At 45.5% G+C, this 17,866-nt stretch overlaps 1 protein-coding gene across 1 annotated transcript in view; it reads left to right on the top strand.

The window, feature by feature from the left end:
* Positions 1-3,001: 3,001 nt before the first annotated feature.
* LOC136663086 (connector enhancer of kinase suppressor of ras 2-like) overlaps positions 3,002-17,866 on the top strand; it is a 319,906-nt gene continuing 305,041 nt past the window's right edge. The window contains exon 1 of the mRNA XM_066640022.1: positions 3,002-3,068. Within this exon, the coding sequence (XP_066496119.1) occupies positions 3,002-3,068 (67 nt within the window). The remainder of the gene's footprint in view (positions 3,069-17,866) is intronic.

The raw sequence follows: 17,866 nt of genomic DNA, 5'->3' as shown, positions 1-17,866 counted from the left end.
AAATTTTTCTTAAATATTGCGGCTCTCAAACATCTGAAGTTTATCATATGTGGCTCTTACATTAAGCAAATTTGACCACCACTGCCCTAAACTGTAGCTTACATACCATGTGCATAAATCTGGCCCTACTTGCAAGCCACTAACTGACCATCATAAAATAGAGCAATTTAACCACCTTTTCAATTCAGTCCACACTGAGGCCAATGGTAGACTCACAAGACCACTCTGGGTTTTCTCTTCCTGTCCTTTTCTCAATTAATTTGGATTGGCTACATTTGTCTTCCATGGTATTATTGAGCATGGCTCCATAAATATTCAGTTAGTGGACAACAAGCATTCATAAAACTTTCAACAGACATACAAAAGATTTCTACCATTTGCTTGACCTAGAAGCAGAACTTACATTGAGCCAATCTCAGCCTCATTCTGCAGCCATGACATTAGCTGACATGAAAAGTCATCTTTTGCCAGGACTCATCGTTGTGTGAATCTACCCTCGGCTGGCTTGTAAATCAACTCATATAGGCTGTGGTATAGCACACCTAAAGTCTTGGGCTTTCAGATTTGGATGCATGCTTCCAAGCTCTTAGAGCAGCAATTGGAGGAAGGCTGAATCAGGAGCAGCATAACTAGGGCAGGTCGAGCCAATAGTAACAACTCAGCTACATTTGCCTTTTTAAGAGACAAAAAAGAAAAGAAAAAAAGAGAATGTTTGCCAGGAAAAAAAAACTGCTTAATATCAGGCAGATGCTATAGCCATGAACATTACAGGACACAAAAATATTGACAATAGCCAAGAGACAGTTAGTGCTATCATGTCATTAGAGAGTTTTCTTTACACTTTTCATATTACTCTATGTATATGTCAATATGTTGGTAAAAGTCTACCAGGGATGACTAGGGATGGTCCAAGACCTCCTGACACCCAAAGTGGTGTGTTGGATTCTAACCCTCTCCCCTTCCCTGGTGATGTGCCAGCCTCTAATTTTCATACTTCCTGAACTATAGAAAGGAAGTAGTGGAAGATGAAGTGTGGGGGAAAGCTTGTGCAGGAGGCCTAGTGGTGGGCTAGATCATTAGAGGCAAAGGTGGATAGAGATTTCCCCCCCCCCCCAATCTGCTACCTCAGGTGGCCTCACAAATTGGCTGGTGCTGTCTATTCCATTTTGTTGAAGAATGTCTTTTCAATATAACTCAAGAAGGACATGTTAAAGGAATATCTAGCCAATGAGGGCAGATAGCTGTGAAACTTTCCCAAAACCTTCCTACAAACCTGATGTTTTCCCTCAGTAATTTAGCATGAAAGTGTCTCTGAAGATGCACCCAAAGTCTTGAGTTCATGGGTTACTAGCTGGTGCTAATGTTAAGTAATGCTAACATAAAAACATAACAAGAGCCATGGCAGCGGGGACACAGTTCAACCACTCATTCACTGCTTCTCATCCTTCTCTTCCCACTCCCTGGATTAGGAAAGGATGAAGGCATAAGGCAGAAAAGGAAGTGTGGAGGAGGCGATAGCGATAGGTGAGAGTATCAAAGATGAATGCAGGAAGTGGCATTGGCTGGCACATCCTCAGGAAAGGGAAGCATTTCACACACTGTCTTGGGAGGTAGAAAATCATGGACCAATTCTGGGACATGCCCAGGAAGAGGGAATGAGAATATTTCTGAGCAAGAAGCAGCCATTCATTCAGAGGCATTTAGCAGTCTGTTCCTTCTTACCCACTCTTATTTTCTTTCCATGAAAAAAGTATAGTGTGTCCACACATCTCGAGCAGCGAAAGACAGATCATCATAGGGCATGGATGATATTTGGCCCCTTGACAGATGCTTTCTGAAATCCTGGCAATCCCCAAAGGTTTCTGGAGGCATACCTTCTTAAGCAATTAATCCAGTCCTGAGATAATTTTCTTAACATGATTGTAACCCTTTCAAAAGTTTAGCATTGGCACTGTTTGAAAATCCTGTAGGTTTCAGAAGGAAAAAGTACTGGTTAGTGATACTTTTAAATCATGGGCTACCTTGGGCTAATGACATTACAATCCATGACCAATGGCAGAGAAGAAGAGCCTCCAAGAGGCTATGCCTCCCCTTTGCCATCAATGAGGCAGGCAAATGGGGATGGGCATTCAGGTCTCTGACAGGAGGGAGGGAGGGAGGGAGGGAAGACCCTCCTCTGAAAAGCACAGAGTTCTTTTCTACCTTCTGTATGATTATTTCTTGCCTGTGCCTGACATTCCAAATGGTACAATGATAGGTTCCAGTGACATCCTGCATTGTTAATATGGAGGCGCTCAGCATTTTTGCCAGCTGCCAAACAGCACCGGGCTTTCTTTTAATTCATCAGTGACAGTCAGCATATTTGCTGAGACAATCTGCTATCAAGTTCCAGTTAGCATTATTGTTGTTATTTTGGTATTATTTTCTTTCTTTTCTTTTTCTTTTTCTTCCTCTCTCCCTCTGCTTTTCTCTCTTCTCTGTGATTCCAAGCTAGTCAAGCCAGCTCCTGAAGCTGAAATAGCCAGGAGGCTGTGGCAGGGAGTGTGTGTGTGTGTGTGGGGGGGGGGGGTTTGGGGGGTGGGAACTGGAAGGCTACTGAATGTGCACCGTAATTTCATATTTGTGCCAGCCAACATAAGTAGATCATTGGGTGTAGAGGCTGCCTTTTTTTGTAAGTAAGTAGAGACACACTGCACCATTTCCTGATTCCGTAAGCTCTAGAGGGTTTCTGGCTGTGTGCAGCAGGGGAGGTGCTACAGCTGATCAAGCAGTGTAATTTTATACATTACTGAATCAGTGCAGGGAAAACCTGGAGGGACAAAGCATCAGCTCATCTTTGGATTGCATTGTGAAACCTCCCGCTCTCTCTTCCAGCCATGCTTTGAGAGATCTGTTCGTCTCCCTCCCGCCCACCTACCCCCTCTGCTTCCCACTCCTCTTCTTCCCCCCCCCTCAATTTTCCCCCCCCCTCCTTCTGGTGTATGAAAGATAAAGTGGTCTGATGATGGCCCTCGTTATGGAACCTATTAGCAAGTGGACGCCCAAACAAGTAGTGGCTTGGATGAAAGGTAAGAGCATTTCTCTGTTGCAATGTGGCTTTCTCCCTTTGCTTTCCCTTAGAACCTGTGTGTGTTTTGGCATGATGCATTTTTTCCCTGACCCCGGCTCATGCTCCGTTCGGTGTGCATTGTGTAGAGTTCTCTCAGTTTTGGGGGATCCGTGTGCTGTCTCATGCAAGCGAGTGGACTGAGAGACTTGCCTGAATGGAGATGCTGGTTTATTTGACGCTCCAGGCTAACATGCTGCTGGAATCTCTTGGCCAGGAGCTGATGCATACATATTCTGGCACAAACCCTGGCAGAACTATACAGCGTGTTTGTGCTTGAAGAAGACCTCATTTAGGCATTGCACACAATGCAATAATCTCCTGCCTGGCTTTTTGAATTTGTCCTGATGAGCTCTGATGAGCTCAGAACAGGTGACTTGATGCAGAGAATTGTATATGGGTTGCAGCCCTTGGATGTATAGTTTGGAAGGATTCAGGAGGGCTGGTGATGGAAGGGCGGTATCCCAGATTCTTGGATCACATGCATGCATATACTGCTTAGAGTCAGGCTTCCCGGTGTTGCTTGTGGATCATTCTGAATTTTATAGCATGCATACATTCCTCTGTGACAATTCCCCCAGCACCGTGGACAGTGCAGGCTTTGCCATATATGGAGAGAGCAAAGAGGAAGCAGGAAGGACCGCCTGTCTGAGAACAACCTTGCTAGGGAAACTCTTCAGGATAACTTGTCAGAAATGATGGATTCTCCCCCCTCTTCCTTCTCCCCCTCCCCACTTACATTGGGTAGTGCTACAGACAGACAAGAGCTGGAAAATTTGGTCCTTTTGGTTAACATTTTGGAAGAGCAGCATCAAAATCACTTATTAAATGAAACTAAATTCCCTATTTCTGAGAGTGGTGGTGGTGGATGGCGGGTACTGACGTATACATCTATATGTACACCCAGTCTTACACACATGTATGCCCCTAGCACAGTGCAACGTGTGCCTGTATGTATGTGTGTATTTCACATTCTTGTAGTGTTTCACAGATTATCATCTTATTAGAAACACAAAACATTGTTGTTTAACCAGGGGAAATGGCTTTATTTGTATGCAATAGAAATATACAGAGAGTATAGCAGAGAAGACTTTTACAAATGCAGTCAATTCCAAAGACTCATTACATGCAAAAAATATGGTACACAATATATGTTTGTTTCAATATATGGCCTGAGTCGTAGTTCCAAAGTGGTTAATATTGTTTGTTTTAGCACTCAGTGATTGTGTATGTGTTGGGATGTTTCTGAGATTACTGAAATATACCCCCCACTCCTCGACCCCTGCCACAAGCATCACCCATATGCCCAAGACTTTCTGTCAATGTTCTTCTCAGCAAAACAGCGAATGTTTTCTCATCCCCCACCCCCAGCATACACTTTTGCATAGATAAGTAGCTACAAAATAATCCACAGAGTTGGTTCCTCAAGTAGCCATCAGATTTAGTCAGTCCTGGAAGATTTTGAAATTCCTCAGTGTGAGATTATCAACTTTGGTAACACATCTGGACATAGTATATTGGAGAGGAAGGATCTTCCTATCTCCAGAGGTTTCTTTGGGGGGGGGTGACAATATTATCTTTTCAGTGCCCAAGTGATGTGATAGAGGGGCACAACACAACTGATTGTTGCAGTAGCTTTTAACAAAAAAGACAGTGTTTGTTTCTTAATTCAGGATTAACCTCCTCACTCTTTTTGGAACAGTGTATCAAGATAACGTCTTACTTGTGTGTTACTTGTGTGTTCCACATACCTGGACCATAGGAGACAAACTAGACAACAGAATGAGCCCTGTGCTAGAACAGGCTTTGCTGAATTCCCACATAGTGATTTGCTAAGGATTCAAAGTACAGCATAAGATGCTGAGTCCTTCTTGCAGCTGTTCATTCCCCCCAAACTGCCTCCTTCCATCTGCTTCCATTTGGGCTGCCCCATAAGAAAAACTAACTGGGTACAGGGGCTTCAGGGAGGAAAGTGTGAGGTTCAGCACCCCTGTGCCTCCATTTTATAGGAATGTGGTGTGAAATTGATTGTAACTCAGAGACCTGCTGCCATTGCATCTAGATTGGCTCTGATTTCCTCAATAGGTCAACCTACAGGTGAATACAGATAGTCTGTCTTTGAAATAGACTTTGGCAGAAACACTATGTATATTTACCTGGGAGTAAGACCTGGTAAAATAAATGGGAGTTGCTTCTGAATAGACATGCATTTCAAATGTGCTATTCATCTGTTGCTCATCATGACATAAATGCCAGGGGAATCCTTGCAATGTTACGTGTTGTCCTGTCAAAACGGAACTTTGCACAATCGACAGAAATGGGCTCAAAGGGGATTTTTTAGATTGTGGGCTTCCTGTTTGCAAACAAACACGCAGGCTTCATTTAAAACCATGTTAGCACTACACCTACAAGAAAGGTCCGTCAACTCCGTAACATAATAGATATTGAAGCATGAACTTCACAGCCAGCAGCTCCTTAAATGTTCTGTTGCAACCAAAGCATCCTGTGATATTACTTGAGGGCTTATCCAAATGAGGGCTAAGTTGAAATTACTTGGGCATTTATGCACTCTCTGTAGAAATATCCCTGAGTGGCATAGGAGCCAATCCTGTTGGGCTGCCCAATGGCGGTACAATTGTCCCACTGGCTCTGGCTACTGCAAAGCAGTCGTAAAGTCTGCTCTGGCAACACTAGGTGCCAGAGTACCAGTCGGAAGGCTGGAGCCTTCTCACTCATGTCAGTGGACCTGTGAAGACTTGCCAAAGCAGGTAAACCCATACTGGAGGTGGAATGGGGCAGGGAGAAATGGGGAAGGAGGTGGGCAGAATGAGGTGGTGATGGGGTAGGGAGAAGTGCTGATCAGGCTCAGGAGTGGGATGGGTTCAGCTTTGGTGCACACTGAATCCTGACCCCCTTCTTGGGTCTGATCCACCTTCATGGATCAACTTGGGCTTCTGCCAGCGTTTGAGCTGTTGCAGCTCTGAGTTGACCCATAGCAGCTTCTGGAGCTTACCCCGGGACAAGGAGAGAAATGTTCCCTTACCTGGAGGAGAACTCCAGCATCCTAAACTCCCCAGCGGGATTTAGCGGAGGCTGCACCTCTACCGCTACTGCATCACTGTGTGGGGAGTTAGGATTGGGCCAAAATTCTGATCCACCACAATGGCTGGTTTTCACCTGAAAATGTTCTGGTCAATATTTGACTGGTGAATATATTGTACAGCCCTAGTCCAAGTGTTGATATTGAAACACATTTTCATCATATCTGGGATTTGTTTTTAGTTCCATAGCTGAGTTGTAGGACATGTAGAAATGTAGCAGCTAAAAGTTTCCACCACCTTTATTTCTCCTCTATGGAGAACTCGTGCAAGGAAAGCGCCCTACAGGTAGACCACAGCTGCGATACAAGGACATCTGCAAGAGGGATCTGAAGGCCTTAGGGATGGACCTCAACAAGTGGGAAACCCTGGCCTCTGAGCGGCCCGCTTGGAGGCAGGCTGTGCAGCATGGCCTTTCCCAGTTTGAAGAGACACTTGGCCAACAGTCTGAGGCTAAGAGGCAAAGAAGGAAGGCCCGTAGCCAGGGAGACACCAGGGACAGACTGCACTTGCTCCCAGTGTGGAAGGGATTGTCACTCCCGAATCAGCCTTTTCAGCCACACTATATGCTGTTCCAGAACCACCATTCAGAGCGCGATACCATAGTCTTTCGAGACTGAAGGTTGCCAACAAGAATTATCTTGATGCTAGGAAAAGCTCTATCTGCTCAGTTTCATTTGTCTGGTTGCTGTTAATGGTATAATAGCAAAGCCAGTAAAAGGTTGGCGATCTGCATCCCTAAGGCTGCAATCCTATGCCCTCTTTCCTGGGAGTAAACTCTACTGAATACGGTGGAACTGAGTAAGCATGCATAGGCTTGCAGCATTAGTGTGGAAACTTCAATGTAGATTTCAATGTGGCACAAGATGGAAACTTTTGCACTAGATTCAGGGGTTACAAAATGACAGAATGGTCCATCAGTGGTCTCAGAGGAGGTCAGAATTAAGCCTAGCTTCAGTTCTGGCAGCTTTCCAATCATATGCCTCTTTATATTTTAAATACATTCCAGTCTAAGTCTCATGTTGAAGATTCAATTGGATCCTGGTCATGGGAGTGGTTCAGTCCTTGTCTTGGTCACAGGTCCGGTCGGAGGTTCAAAGTTTTGAAAAGTGATAGGTTCCAAACTTGCACTGGAATGGACTATGACAGAAGTTCCCAAACTGGGGCAATGCAGTGTCTCTGCCCCCTTAAGGGGCAGGGTGACAGCAAAGGCAGCAATGTGATTGCCAGGATTGTGCTGTTGCTTGGGGCAAAAGGTTTTCCTTTTTTTTTTTTTTTACTTAACAGTGGCAGCTCTAGCCTCCCAGGGGATGCACGGCACCTGAAGATGCCTTTCCAGGCCTTCCCAAACCTTGGAATGTCTATAAATGGTGATTGCGACCCACTTCTGGTTTGCAGTCATGAAACCAAGTGACCATTGCTATTTTTAGGCAATCTGAAGCTTGGGGAGCCCTGCAGAGGCATCTGCAGGATCCTTGCACCTGCTGGAGGCCAGCGCTGCCACTGGTAAGTGCAACCTCCCCTTTTGTCACTGGCAGTGGCATGATCCTGGTGATCGTATTGCTGTCTTCGCCTCTCCTCTGCAAAGACATACAGCAGCTCCTAAACTCCTGAAGAGTTTGGGAACCACTGGACTATAACACTGATGTCATAAGGGCTGAACCAGTCAGCTTTTGGGATGGAGATGGATACTCTCCCAAGATGGCAGTAGTAATTGCCAAATGGGGTCTAATTCTAGGCAAGGGGTAATGTATGTAGCAATAGCTAGGAGAACCTTAGTGGTTGTCATATTCATTTTCATGCCACTGACCTCTAGAACAGTGTCAAATCTTCAGGCTGTAGATGTGGTGAAGGAAATGACAGTGATGAAGTATTCGGGCTAAGAGCAGGCAGGTATATTGAAGGCAGTTAGTTCAAACTCAGGCTGCAGACAGGAACTCAGATGTCTGGCATTGTGGAAGGAGGACTAGGTGTCCGTTCTCCCCACCTCCCCAAAACAGGTTGCCAGACTGAGGGAAGTTTGCAGATCAATAGGGGTTTATATCCTTCAGTATCACCAATTGATCCAACAGTGTCAACTGAATTCCCAGGCCAGGAGAACCATACAGCACATAATTCATATGTGGAATTCATTGCCACAACTTGTGGCAATGGCCACTAGCTTGGAAGGGGATTGTCCAAGGGGATTGTTGCACAGATTCATGGAGGACAGGTCTACCAATGGCTTCTAGTCTTGATAGCATGCACCAGTTTTGCATCCAATACTAATGTGCCTCTAATAAATACCAGTTGCAGGGCAGCAGTGCTGGGAGAGAGGTATGCCTTCCTATCCTGCTTTGCAGAGGCAGCTGGTAAGGCTCTCTGTTGGATACAGGCTGCTGGGCTAGATGGGCCATTGGCCTGATCTTGCAGGACTTTTCTGATGTTCATATCATGGGTAACCCTTCCTCTGATCAGCAATCCTGATGGAGCAGGGAATCAGGTCTGAGGTGATGGCCGCAGATGGCAGACTGGAAGATCCACTTCCAATGTTCCCAAAGAAGGGGGAAAGGAAGCAGAAGCAGCAGTATGGTAAAGAGTAGAATGTTGTGACAGAGCATCACCAAGTCTCGGTTTGAATTCAAGGAGTGGGTGAAGGAGGGATGGTGGAGGTGACAACTGGAGCACTACAAAGCAACAGTGGCAGGGTGTATTTGATATACTGGCCTAGGTGTCAGGGGTCTTACACCAGCCATGTCAACAGAGCTCCTGGTCCGAGCCCCATAGGGCTTGACCGAATGTTCCTGTGACCCCCCTTCTTATTAGCAAGAGCCCTGGGTGTCTCAGAAGCAAGAAAAGTTGCAACCTGGTATTTATCCATTGGGTTTTTCCCCCTTAGGATCAGTGTCATTAAATTGTCTGGTTTTCACATTGCAGATACCCTGTAAAGGTTGCGAGAAATCTTGAGAAATTGATTAAAAAATACCAAAAAGCCTTCAACAAGACTGGGTACTGAGGATTCTGGATAGTTTTGTGCGACTGTATTTGTCTTTGTATACACAAGGTAACTGTGTAGGAGGGTTTCAGGACAGGGGTGATAGTGGCTTAAAAGGAAAAAAAAAGTAGATTTGTAATAGAAAGTGATGTTAAGAATTTCAAAGACAAAAACACCATCTTCTTTCATTTTTCTTTATCTCAGTTTCTCAAAGGGCACCGGGCTCTCTTTCCTCTCTGCACCTTTGCCACAAGCTTTTTTCTTTTTCCATGAGAATTGAAGTATGCCTTCAGGCTAACAAAAATATAATTTGCCGTGGTGCACTTACTTATTGTGTATCTGGCACATTTTTATTTTCTGTCAAAATTATGTACATCTGTTCTTGTGTGTGTCAAAATAACTCAAGATTAAATGCATACATATCTCAACTCCTTTTTCTTAAACTCTTTGCTGCGATAATCAACCACAATGGTTTGGTTCGTATGGCAGGCAGGGCTATAGTGTAATCTTGGTTCCATCCAACATAACCTGAGCTATGTTTTAGTTCCAGTTTCATATCTTGGCTTCTTCTTAAACTGTGCTTAGAACAAGCCAGGATTGTCTTGGTTCAGAAGCTATGGTGGATGTTCTAAACCAGTGTTTTTCAACCAGTACATAAGAACATAAGAACAGCCCCACCGGATCAGGCCATAGGCCCATCTAGTCCAGCTTCCTGTATCTCACAGCAGCCCACCAAATGCCCCAGGGAGCACACCAGATCACAAGAGACCTGCATCCTGGTGCCCTCCCCTGCATCTGACATAGCCCATTTCTAAAATCAGGAGGTTGCGCATACACATCATGGCTTGTACCCCGTAATGGATTTTTCCTCCAGAAACTTGTCCAATCCCCTTTTAAAGGCATCCAGGCTAGATGCCATCACCACATCCTGTGGCAAGGAGTTCCACAGACCAACCACACGCTGAGTAAAGAAATCTTTTCTTTTGTCTGTTCTAACTCTCCCAACACTCAATTTTAGTGGCTGTCCCCTGGTTCTGGTGTTATGTGAGAGTGTAAAGAGCCTCGTAACCACTGGTAGTACTTGAGGTGGCGTGTGGTGGCTTGTGAAGGCATAAACAAACTAAACAAACTAAAACATAGCTCTATCCAGAGATAGAGTTGGGGACTAATCCTGTACAACTTTCTAGCACCAATGCAGCTGCAGTGCAGCCCCAAGGCAAGGGAGCAAGTGTTCCCTAACCTTGAGGAGGCCTCTGTGACTGTCTCTTCACCACATAATTCAGCACATGCCTTGTTGGCACAGCTGCATCGGCACTGGAAAGTTGGATGGGATTGGGCACCTAATCATAAGGCAGGGTACAAGTCAAAGATTCTTTTTAACAAAGGCTGAAACAGGGATGCAGCCAGGGCCAGCCCAAAATCCCCTGATGCATGAGACTGCATGCCAAATGATGCTGCCTTTACCCAGTGATGCACCAGCCTTTGCTCCTCCCACTCTCCAGTGTTCTAGTTCATCACTCTCGTCCCCTCTACATGTCCTCTTCTTCTCTGTCACCCTCTTCCTTTTACAATCCAGAGAGTGGGAGAAAAAGGAGAAGCAGTTGAGGCAAGTAGATAGACAGAGGTGGGCATCCTCACCAATCTGTTGCCTGAGGAAACCACTTCAACTGACCTCACAGATGGATTGGCTCTGGCAATGTATTAGTCACAGGGCTGGTCACTGCACCCTTTTCTTTTTCCAGTCCAGAGAGTGGGAGTTCAAAGGAGGAGCAGTGGAGGAAGGCAGGTGGATAGAGATGAGTGTCCCCACCAATCTGCTGAGACAACTGCTTCAGTTGGCCTCATGGATGGATTGGGCCTGGATGCAGCAGAATGCGAACCTGAAAAATCCTTGTTGGCATCCTTCAGTCTCGGAAGACTATGGTATCGCGCTCTGAATAGTGGCTCTGGAACAGAGTGTCCTCTCCAGTGCGCGAAGCCTGGGTAAAGTAGGTATGAAGGATAGACCCTTGCAGCAAATCCCCCCTCTCCATGTTGCTGAAATGGTCCAATGGAAAGGCAGAGGCCAATACGGTTGGTTCCAGCGGCGTCACAGGAGTTGCCAGAACATGACTGTGTTCAGCCATGAACTGCCTCAGGGACTCTGGCTCCAGATTTTGCCTTGGGGTTGACCCCTGAAGCCTTTTCCATAACTGGATGTAGCCACAAGGCAGTGGAGGTTTGGGATCAGAGTTTTCCTTCTCTCAGATGAGCGGCCTTCCCAGGCTATCGAGTCCCATATACCCAGTGGCTGTTTAGTCACCTCTTACGACAAGTACAGCCAAACTGAGGGCCTATTCTTATCCCCCAGCCCCCAGGGGTTGAACCTGAAAGGTGATCTGGGAAATGTGCAGTTGCACCAGAAAGATCAAACCTGACTTGGTTGTATTTGTGACTGTGTCAAGAGGAAGCAGTTGGCTGCTTGGAGGTGGAGTTTACCTGGACCAATATTTCCTTCTTCATTTCTTTTGCTGTACAGTTGCTCCCAACAAGTGAGCATGGTTGCCTTGACCTTGGGGTCGGGTTTAAGTCCTGTCCAATAAGTCCTGTCCTTTGGTTCAACAAGGCTCAGATTGTTCAGATTAAGCTCAGATTGTGACTGTGGTTTCTGTTTCTGGCTGTGACAGAGATAGGACTGCCTTTGATGGACTTCTGCATTGTTCTGGCTGAGCTGCTGTTCTCAGTAGTGGAAAATATCCCAAAAGAGCAAGACATGTTCTATAGCTATTTCTATTGTGTTTTCTAAGTGTACTTCAATGTTTTCTCTTGATGGCTTTCAGCTTGGGGGATTATCCTGGTATTTTTACTGAGAATAATAGCACTTTACTATGTTATTCTATGAAGCTGGGCATCAGGGCCCAGTGTGATCTAAGGCTACCAGTGTAGGCAATAGTCCAGTGCTACTGAAAATAGGCAAAGATAACAGTAGGCAAGGCAGAGACCACTCAGCATTTTTATTTAGTTATTTTATTTACGGCATTTTTACCCTGCCTTTCTCTGAAGGAGGATCCAAGCATCTTCTTCTTTAGACCATAAGCTCAGGCTGCAGAGCCAAACCTTGGGAAGCTCTTGAATAGGGTCAGTGGAAATCCTAATGATTCCCCAGGTCACCTGATTCTTCCTCAGCTGGTTGGCTGTACTGTAGTTTCTCTTCTGGCTACTCTCAGGGGGCACTGTGGAGCAGCAAGGCTAGGGTAAGCCAGTCTGTTATTCTACATGGTGTCTTGGTGGTTCAAATACACCTCCAGAGACTTCTGGTGCCTTACACTGAACTGTTTTACCAGATAGTGCACTACTGTATTGAAAAGTCAAGCATTTTCTCACATGCATTTATTTCTACATTGTTACACCATGTTCTTTGCCACTAAATTAACACCCAAAATAGTGTCCAGATTATTTAAATTACAATAAAAGTGACAATAAGGAGTACTTTTTCAGGTCAAGATCTGAGTTTGTAACCAGTAAAGGAATATAAAATGCAGAAAACTGCAAGACATGCTTCAGCTTTTACTAAGATATGGGCTGGAAATATTGTTGGCAACCTTCAGTCTCGAAAGACTCTGGTATCGCGCTCTGAAAGGTGGTTTTGGAACAGCGTCTAGTGTGGCTGAAAAGGCCGATTGGGGAGTGACAATCCCTTCCACACCGGGAGCAACTGCAGTCTGTCTCTGGTCTGTCTCCCTGGCTATGGGCCTTCCTTCTTTGCCTCTTTGCCTCAGACTGTTGGCCAAGTGTCTCTTCAAACTGGGAAAGGCCATGCTGCACAGCCTGCCTCCAAGCAGGCCGCTCAGAAGCCAGGGTTTCCCACCTGTTGAGGTCCACTCCTCTTGCAGATATCCTTGTATCGCAGCTGTGGTCTACCTGTAGGGCGCTTTCCTTGCACGAGTTCTCCATAGAGGAGATCCTTTGGGATCCAGCCATCATCTGGAAATAATTATTTTATTTATTTACAGTGTTACTAAACCACCTGTCAACAAGTATGAAACACAAACAGCAAAACAGAAACATAAAACAGAGCATCAAATAAATCCAATGACAACAGTGACAGTTTTATAGTACAGTATAAGACTACAGGTTGTTGTTTTTTTTAAACAAATTCAGTTTAAATCAGGGGTGACCAACATACAGCATGCCACGTGTCATTTTTTAATGTACAAAATATGTACCTCTCTACCAACCTCTGGCAACGCCCCTGCTGTATGTGACGCCCCACGCTATCAAGAGGGGGTGCAGCCTGGCACCACTTGCCACAGGCAGAGGCAAGAGCCTCTGTGCTTCGTCCCACCTCACTGTGCCCCATCAACTGTCAGTTACCCACACTAGTGGCATACGTGCTGTAGGTTGGCCACCCTGATTTAAACAATCATCACAAAAGCAACAGGAAAAATCTCCCAACTAATTTCCAAATGCCTGGGTGAGTAAACATGACCTTGCTTACCTCAGGAAGGAGACCAGCACATACAGAAAGCTCAGAGGAGCGCATGTCATAATTCCAGAGGCAACACAGAAAAGGCCCTGTTCTGAATAGATGATGATATTTATTTAATTTATATGCCACTTCTGAGGATGAAATCTTTGCAAAGTAGTTTACAAAAACAGAAACATAATGCAAACAACTATAGTCCTAAAAAAAAAGGTAAAAACAATAAAACATGCAATTAGTTAGCAGCAAGAGAAAACAAACCTTTCTATCACCATAAAATCAGCAATTAAAATCAGTGTTTCCATACTCAAAAGGTCAAACAATCAAAAACCAGGTGGAATAAAAATGTCCTCCTTAAAAATAGCCATGGGAGCCGGGGGGGGGGGGGAAGAGGGAACTGTCACACATCTCTGGTAAGTAAGGATGTAATCCTATACATACTTTCCTGCATACTTTCCTAGGTTTACAACAAGTAAACCTAGTTGAACATAATGAGACTTATTTCTGAGCAGAGATGCACAGGCTTGCATTGTATGTCATATAAATGCAGTGCCACTCTCCGAAAGACCCTGTTGCTGGTACCTACCAAGCAAATCTGCATTAGGCCAAAGAGCAAGATCTGAGATCTAAAAGAGCAGATAGATTTGTATGGGTTATCCTTCAAATAACTTGGTCCTTAACTGTATAGGGATTTGAACGTGTTCAGCATTACCTCCTTAGAGGGTGGAAACTAGAGAAAGCTTCATTACCGGTCTTAATAAAACTCTATGCTTACCAGATTATTTCCAGACGGAGGTTCTCTCGCTAGGCTTATGCCAAATTCTAGCATGTCACCATAGATCTGTGGCAATGTCATTTCAAGCTGGAGCATCGGAGCTCACTGGCTCTCGTTCCTGTTGCCCTTCTCTCATCCAGACAGGCTACAGAAACGAGCATTGAAGGCAGCTCTGGACCACTGAAGCATCTGTTAAGTACCCTGCAGGAGTCCTCTCCACAATGCACAGGGCTAAATAATCCATTTCCAAAATCCCTCTCTTGTTCAGATGTCGGCAACATGAACCCAGACCATTATCAATATTAAAAGTAGGCAAGTTTTTTTCTAAGTGGAATCCAGCAGTAATGTTGCATTCATTTAAGCCGGGGTGGACAAACATTTTAGCATCTTTCTGACACTGTGTGAGGGGCCAGGGGAAAAAAAAAGAAAGAAAGAATTTCCTTCATTTCAAATTTGAATAAATTTACATAAATGAATACATTAGAGACAGAACTTATATGAATGAATGAATTTTAGTGAGCTTATTTATAATACATATGAGAACTATAATCAAGGTATGTAGAACAACATAAGAGCTATGAACTGTTTGCCATACACCCCTTGCACAGTGAAAACATACAGACCAACCCAGACCAAGCCGGAAACACACGGAGACATATGCAGTTGCAGGCCAGTGTGGGCTTCAACAGTCTGATGGGCCAGAGGCTAACTGAAAACTGGAGGCTCCCTGTGAGCAAGACTGGGGGTCCCCAAAGGCGACAAATGGCCCCAAGCCAGGGTTTGCCCACCCCTGATTTAAACATACAGCTTCTTTTTAATGAGAGATAGGTCATCTTTGGTCATAGGAAAACTCTGATCCCAAACCTCCACTGCCTTGTGGCTACATCCAGTTAAGGAAAAGGCTTCAGGAGTCAACCTCGAGGCAAAATCTGGAGCCGGAGTCCCTGAGGCAGTTCATGGCTGAACACAGTCCCGTTCTGGCAACTCCTGCGACGCCACTGGAACCAACCATATTGGCTTCTGCCTTTCCATTGGACCATTTCAGTGACGTGGAGAGGAGGGATTTGCTGCATGGGTAACAGCCTATCCTCCATACCTACTTTACCCAGGCTTCGCGCACTGGAGAGGACACTGTTCCAGACCAGAACCACCATTCAGAGCGCAATACCAGAGTCTTCCGAGACTAAAGGATGCCAACATGTGAGGTCATCTTTGAATGTATTCACTAGATGTTTAGAGATACCATGTGGATAAATGATTGCGGGCCCAATCCTACCCAATTTTCCAGTGCCAGTGCAGCCATGCCAATGGGGCATGCTCTGCATCCTGTGGTGGGGAGGCAATCACAGAGGACTCCTTAAGGAATGGGAACATTTGTTGCCTTACCTTGGGGCTGCATTGCAACTGCACCAGTGCTGGAAAATTGGATAGGATTAGACCCAAAGTTCTGTGTGAAAACAACCCAGTATTTTCTACAAAACAACAAAATTTGTGGTCCTTGGGAATGGGGAAATAGATTAAACAACTGGGGCTGTAAATATATAAGATCAGCTTCTTAAATTTACCTTTTCAGTAATTGCTTCACATGGAGGCATTTGTTCCATGCCCTGCTGATTGATAGCAGTGTTTTGCCTGCCAAAGTTCTGGAGGGTCTGATGATAATGAAAGTTCAGATGTAAATGCACATTTCACAAATAGAAACCCATTTTTTCCCACCCCTAGATCTGAATACTTTCCCCCTTGCCTTTCAAACCAGGCTGCAACCATGAACAAAAATACAAGCAAATTCCAGTTGGTAAATTGATTAACCATGCTGCATTGATCCTATTCAGAATAATTACACGTTCTTAGCAGAAGGGTTTTCCTTAGTGCGTAATCCCCTGGTTTGAAGATGGTTTATGGAGGGGGGGGGGAAAGGTGGAAGGAGGAGAAGGGAGAGGAGGAGCAGAGATGTTGATGACGCAAGCTGGTTTGTTAACATTCACATCATGCCGAGTTCTGGCAAACCCCTTTTCAGTGTCTCTCCTTTTTGCCTCTCATTAAGTCACTACCTGCTTTGTAGCAATGTGTCATAAAAAGGGAGTCTTCCTCGCTTGGAGAAAGCAATGCATGGAGAAGTCAAGCTCTGCGGAAGGCCAGAGAAAATGCTCTCTGCCCGCCAAGCAGCTTGGAACCATTATTCTGGTTCCTTAATATTCCCTCTTCAGATATATTTTGCCATTTCTGTTCTCTGAATACACATCTGTACCAGATTAAACTGGATTGACAGCCCAATCGCTATCCAGGGGCCAAGCAGTGCCCTAACAGGATTGGGCTGGGGGGGGGGGGATTTGCAACAGTGGAAGAGCCTTCCACTGTCATAAAATGGCTGCTGATGGAGCACCCAATACTCTGTGGGCAACCATTTTGGGAGTGCTGCCGCTAGAAGCAGCAGTGTTCCCTGTCTGTTGTGGTTCACGTTGGGGGAGAGGAATGGAGACAGGGAGGCTGCAGGAGGGGGTAGATCTGGAGGAGATGGTGCATGCAGGAGCCTATCTCTGCTTTTAGCAACCTCTCTGCCCCTTTCTTCTTCTTAGACTTGCACCAGCCGCAGAACTGGCTCAGGTTCAAGAAGACCAATGTGGAGCGGCGGCTTACAGAGGAGTAAATGGAAATAATTCCCCCTTTCCCTTTGAAGCCTCCTGATTCCCCCCCCCCCCAATTCTCTGCACTCATTTTTAGTGCAGCTGCATCAGTGGGAGAAAAGAGGATTGGACTGGCTCTAACAGTCATTCACATATATATCCTGGATATAACTGTGTGTGTGTGTGTATGGGAAGCAGTTGAGATCTCTAATGGAAAGTGCTTTCCAGAGATGGAAACTCGAGTCAGGTGACTTGTGCCTGAGTCACAAAAGCAGGTGTTTTTTTTGTGTACACTCCAGTCAGGCGCGTCAATGACTCCAGCACTGACTCAAGTCTGAAGCAGCTGGCTCGGAAATGAGTCCCCATGTGTCCAGACTCGAGTCTGCCTGCTTGTGGGTGTGCTTGCTTACTTTTTCACGGCATCAAAGATCTCGTGCGGCCATCATTCAAACTGGGTGAGCAGCAAGGAACTTCCAGGCAGGAAAGGGTTGATGTTTTGGTTTTGCATTGAGCAGGAGGCTGGGAGGCGGGAGGCTGGGAGGCCTGTTCATTTCTGAAGGAGTCAGTGATCATTGGATGAAGGTTTTTTCCTTGGACAAGTGAGGGGAGAAGGTGGGGGGCGGGCATTCCTAACCATCAAAGAGAAACTCACGGCTCCAGTGGGCTCATTGAATGACTGGCCTCAATGGGACTGCTTATGAGTAGATTGGGTTATACTGGTAAGCCTCCCAGCTGGTGCATACAGCCCTCCTCCCACTTGCTGCTTCTGTCCCTGACCTCACACAGTTTGTCCCACCCCTCACGCCTTGCGGAGCTCAGGTGCCTTC

The sequence above is a fragment of the Tiliqua scincoides genome, chromosome 12 (assembly GCF_035046505.1).
Source record: "Tiliqua scincoides isolate rTilSci1 chromosome 12, rTilSci1.hap2, whole genome shotgun sequence".
NCBI lineage: Eukaryota > Metazoa > Chordata > Lepidosauria > Squamata > Scincidae > Tiliqua > Tiliqua scincoides.
This window is presented reverse-complemented; position numbering and strand designations above follow the sequence as displayed.